General features: G+C 45.9%; 1 protein-coding gene across 1 annotated transcript; it reads right to left on the bottom strand.

Moving 5' to 3' along the window:
* Nucleotides 1-2,521: 2,521 nt before the first annotated feature.
* chrm2a (cholinergic receptor, muscarinic 2a) lies at nt 2,522-4,033 on the bottom strand (the record flags this gene model as incomplete). The annotated part of the gene is made up of 1 exon (XM_079294102.1): nt 2,522-4,033. Exon 1 carries the CDS (start codon nt 4,028-4,030, stop codon nt 2,522-2,524), a length of 1,509 nt encoding a protein of 502 aa, XP_079150228.1. The 5' UTR covers nt 4,031-4,033.
* Between the last annotated feature and the right edge of the window lie 1,427 nt (nt 4,034-5,460).

A 5,460-nucleotide genomic window follows, 5' to 3' on the forward strand; every position in this document is an offset into this window, starting at 1 on the left:
AACAGACCCCCCCCCCCCCCCCAAATGCTACACACTGGCCCTTTAGGTTTTATGTTTTAAGTAAAATTTTGAATGCAGGATTTTTACTTATACGATATTTTGTGCTGCATTGTGAGCTTTAATTTGAGTACAGGAACTAAGGGTTTCAGCTACATGCTGGAGATGCATCCAGAGTTTATGGATGTATGGTAATTTAAGAAAGCTCTTTGCCAGCAAAGACATGTAATGAATATATATAGATATATATACGAGTGATATTTACATATATGAGGTTTGATACTATAACAGGATCAGGACAGAGTGGAGCACTAAGTGGGGCATGGGCACGTATAGCATGCGAGCACAAGCTGAGCGTGTAATGGGCAATCTTTAATCTCAAATGTAGGTGTTCCACATCGTCCCATAATCTGATCAGCCTCATGCTGAGTTTTCATTTTAGGATCTGTCCCAGATCTCTGTTTAAGGAGACAGCCTGGAAGAGCTATTCGGTTTAGGCGTAATTCTTCGCAGAGCCCCCCTACCAGCCACTGTGGGCAACCTCCTGATGGCAAACGCTCCTGAATATTCATCACTCCGACTGGTGAGCACACGTTATTGTAACTGAGAATTGACTAATGGGTTGAAATGATGGATGATACGCATGAATACACGGAACATGTCTTACAGTAAATTGATATTTTCTAGATTTCTATACCAATTAAAATAAGACAAAACTATTTATTATTTATAATCTGAAAATGAGATGATTGACATAGAATTAACGCTCCCGTTAATTTTCTAAATAAAAAAAGGTGATGGAGTTAGAAAACATGTACAGTTAAGACGCGGAAATAGCCCTTATATAAATCACACGGTCGTGACTTGTGATCAGAAGTAAACTCCACTCTTGGAGCAAACACACATCAGCATGTAAACCAACACACACACACACACACACACACACCCAGAGTTTCACAATCATCATCAGTACAGTGAGTACAGTACACGCTGCGACATCAATCTGCTAATCAGCAGAATCACACGATGTCTCCCACTCAGCCACGCAAACACAAACGCACCACACAGTGCCTTCCCACAGACGGCAATGCTCTGAGCTCCAGCCACCTGTTTCTCTCACTGAGTAGGACGCTTCCCAGCAGTAACAGCAAACACAGTAGCAAACACACGGTAGTCAATAAACCACCATGAAAGAAACATCAGACGTCCTGTCAGCAGTTGTAAAAGCTGACGGGATGTCGTGTGATCGGCAGGCAAATCAAAGAGTGCGACTGAACAATCTCACGCCCTATTCCTATTTAGTCATAACTCTTGCTGCTGTTCTGACAGCTATTTGGTTATTCTCTACAATGATGAATGGCTGGTTGTAGTCCAAAATGTGAAAAATGACAAATCTTGGTTTTTAGGATGGTTACGTGAGGGACTATTTCTTGGCCGGGTGCAGTGATTTCCTCACGGTGACGACAAGACTTCAGGAAATTTATACTCCCTGCCAAAAGAAAATAAATAGTCCCAAACACGTTGGTTATTTTACACATAAAACAAACGAGATACAACGTGTGAGCTTTACAGGTGCTGCTAGACTGATATGCTTTTGAGGTTTGGACAGAGCCAGGCTAGCTGTTTCCACCTGCTCTCAGCCTTTATGCTAAGCTAAGCTAACTGTATCCTGGCTCTGCAAGACATTAAATGAGTGTACATCCCAAAATGTTGAACTGTTCCTTTAAATCTAATGAGGGTTTATTCTCTTGGTAAGTGAGAAGTTTTTGTAGTTTGGCTGAAGTGCAGCTATATTATTTTTATATTATGTGTCAATGGAAACGCATTCCCAAATGGGCTCATTGGTAGATGGGGTAGTCTCCAGGTAACAGGCAATCTATATGAGCAACCCCACTTTATTTTCCATGTTGCTGGGTGGAAGTGCCATGATGAGGATCACAGACGGACAGAAAGAAGGCAGGCAGAGGGGCACAGATGGGCACACAAACGCCGAGCCAGCACACACACACATACATATTGAGTACACACTGATATGTACAGCTATCTACAGGTATCTTCACTGAACTTTAAACACCTTTAAGTTTGGAAATTCAGTCAGCCCTATTTTCCCATTTGAACTCTTGTGTTTTCGTACAGCGTACAGTGTTTTCATACTTCCTCTGCTCTTTATCTTTTCAATTTCTTTTCAAATCAGCTCAGTGTCACTCGTAAGTGCTCCCTACTTCATACTCCCTCCTTTTTGAGCTTACAGCTCAACTTTTCCCCAACCTTCGTAATCTATGCTGCGTCTGCACGGCACATCTCAAAGCAACTGGCAGCAGTTGAATTGGTGTAAAGTGCTACAACCGGTTATCGAGAGAGAAATCGGAAAAAAAAGGACTAAAATGATGGAAAGTAATTTCACACGTACGCTTGCAGTCTTGCTCACGGACCTCTTTCTCACACACACACACACACACACATGGATGGCACACACACACACACACACACACACAGGCAGCTCTTCCTCCTAAGTGGCCCATATTTATCTGGCTGACCTACTATTTTTATATTGGCAGAGGAGAAGATGTTTGAATGTCTTTTTAAAAGTGACATTGCACAGAGCGTAGCAGGCCGGGTTGATGGTGCTGTTGATGTAGCACAGCCAGTATCCAATAGTCCACACTGTGTTGGGGATGCAGCTGGAGCAGAAGGTGTTAATAAGCACCATCACATTATAAGGAGTCCAGGTGGCAACAAACGCAACCAGGATGGCCATAATGGTGCGGGTGACTTTCTTCTCCCGTGATGGCGGCACTTTCTTCTTCTTGTTGGGAGGTTGCTTTGTCATCTTCACAATCTTCCGGGCGACGTGATTCTGCCGCTCTGAGGCCGGGACGATCTCAACGGTGGCGTTGGACGGTGTGTAGCAGTCACCCTTGGGTGATTTAGTCTTGATCTTGATGCAGGTCAGCTTGGAGCCCCCTGCCTTGGCTCTCTGCCGTGGGAGTGGCTGGCTTGTCGCGGGGCTGGAGTTAGCGGCGGAGGGTGCCGCTTCCTCATCCTTCTGATTGGACGCAGCCACGCTGCCGGATGTTGAATCATTGGAGCTCTCCTTCTCCTCTGCAGGGGCGCAGTTGTCCCTTGCCACGTCGTCTCCTTCGGTTTCTCCCTCAGCAGTGGTCGAGGAAGGCCCCTTGCCGTTTTGCAGTTTTCCATCATGCTGGTTAGCTCCATCGTCAGTATTCTGGCTCTGCAAACGTTCCGTGCCTTCCCCTGGTATGTTGTTATTGTTGGGTTTCGGTGTGTTGTTCCTCCTCTGGGCAGGTGACAGGGGCTCTGGATTGGCTCTAGACGGCTTGCGGTTGTCCTTCTTCACGCGACTCTTGCTTGCTCTGGAGATCTGCCAGTAGAGCTGAATCATGATGATGACAGGCAGGTAAAAGGCGGCGATGGCGGTGCCAAAAGTGACTGCAGCGTTGGAGAAGAACTGGATGTAGCACTCCCTCTCAGGCACTGTCCGCCCACCAACAATGAACTGCCAGAAGAGAATGGCTGGCGCCCAGAGGACAAAAGACAGGACCCAGGCTGCTGCAATCATCATTCCCGCCATCTTGGTGGTCCTTTTGACTGGGTAGCTGAGGGGCTTGGTGACACAGAAATATCTGTCGAAGCTTATGATGAGAAGATTCATGACGGAGGCATTGCTGACGACATAGTCCAAGGCTAACCACAAGTCACACACCACCGGGCCCAGGGGCCAGTACCCCATTACGATGTAGACTGTGTACAAGTTCATAGAGCACAGTCCAATAATTAGGTCAGCACATGCAAGACTGAACAGAAAATAGTTGTTGACAGTCTGTAAGTTCCTATTAACTTTGATAGAAAGCATGACCAGGATATTTCCAATAACTGTAACCAAACTGAGGGAACCGGCCACCAACACGATGAACACCACCTCCACAGTCTTGTAGGGGCTTTCCCTTTCTTCCACAACTTCTGTGCCATTGCCTTCGGAGGCATTCCAGCCGGTGAAGTTGAATTCGTCCATGGCATTTGGTCTTTTGTTACCACCTCCTACTCAGATGGAACCTACAGAAGAGAACAAAAAGAGAAGATTTGTAATGAGGAGCAAAAGATGACGTGTCAGCTTCAGCCTACCGTACTTTTCGGACTATAGAGCGCATCGGTATGTAGGCCGCACCAGCCGATTCACAAAAAAAAGAAAAGAATCTGTACACAGATAAGCCGCACCAGTCTATAAGCCGCAGGTGTCCCCGTTGAACAGCAAGATGCTTTTAACAGTACTAAAGTTGTCTTCTTCTCTGAACATCATAACATGTCGCTAGCTTCTAAGCTAAATTTAACATTACGGCCAATGGGGAAATGCTAATGCTAAGATATATTATATTCGCGAATGCTAATCGCGGTTAGCATTTCCCCATTGGCCGTAATGTTAAAATTAGCTTAGAAGCTAGCGAGTCGGACATGTACCTACCTAACTGAAGGTACATGATGTGGTGTGTTCAAGGACCCAAATGCAGACTCAGGACAGCAGAGTCTTATTGCAAACCAAGATGATTTATTTCTCTCACTCAAAAACACGCACACAAAAACACGCAGGCTCGCTATTGATCGCTGTCACCATCGTCCTCCTGTGCACTAAAACCATTGAAGTCCTCTTCTTCAGTGTCGGAATTAAACAGCCTCAGAATTGCTTCGTTCGTGCTTGCAGTCAGTGTTTCGTCTGCACCCTGTGTCACTTTGCTCCCGAGGCAAATCTGTCCCTGAGCTTGCCTGTCCTCCTCATTGCGCTGTCGTCTTCATCTCGCAGTAGTCCAGCCTTTCGGAACCCGTTGGTGATGGTGGATTCTTTCACACTGCTCCGCGCTGTTAGGATCCACTGGCAGACTTGAGAAAAAGCTGATCTTCTCATGCAGCGTGTCTACGTTGCTCATAGCTCTGAATAGCATTTACGGCTAACTGGCTTGGCCAGTTGCTGCTAGCACAACAGCTATTCAGAGCTATGAGCAACAACAGTTATTGCCTCATTGCTTTTCGTTTGGTAGCCGTGAGAGACCTTAGTCTGTAATGCAAGTATGTCTGCATGAAAAGATGTACAAAGATATATTATATGTTCGCGAATGCTAATCGCGGTTAGCATTTCCCCATTGGCGGTAATGTTACAATTAGCTTAGAAGCTAGCGAGTCGGACATGTACTGTTAAAAGCATCTTGCCGTTCAACCTTTTTTGTTAACAGTCCTAGTGAGAGGTAGGTCAAAGGTACTTCATCCATATTGTAGCGACCCTGTCAGTAACAGCTGCTAGCAGAGGGGTTGCTGGTAGCAACTGTTCTGTGTCGGGAGCTGGTAAATGTTGTGTTAGACCGGAACCGGAAGTTGCGGTTGTTGTTGTGGCGGAGAAAAGCTACGGAAAAATCCGTATATAAAGCGCACCGGACTATAAACCGACGCCTCAAC

This window comes from Melanostigma gelatinosum, assembly GCF_949748355.1.
Source record: "Melanostigma gelatinosum genome assembly, chromosome: 22".
Lineage (NCBI taxonomy): Eukaryota > Metazoa > Chordata > Actinopteri > Perciformes > Zoarcidae > Melanostigma > Melanostigma gelatinosum.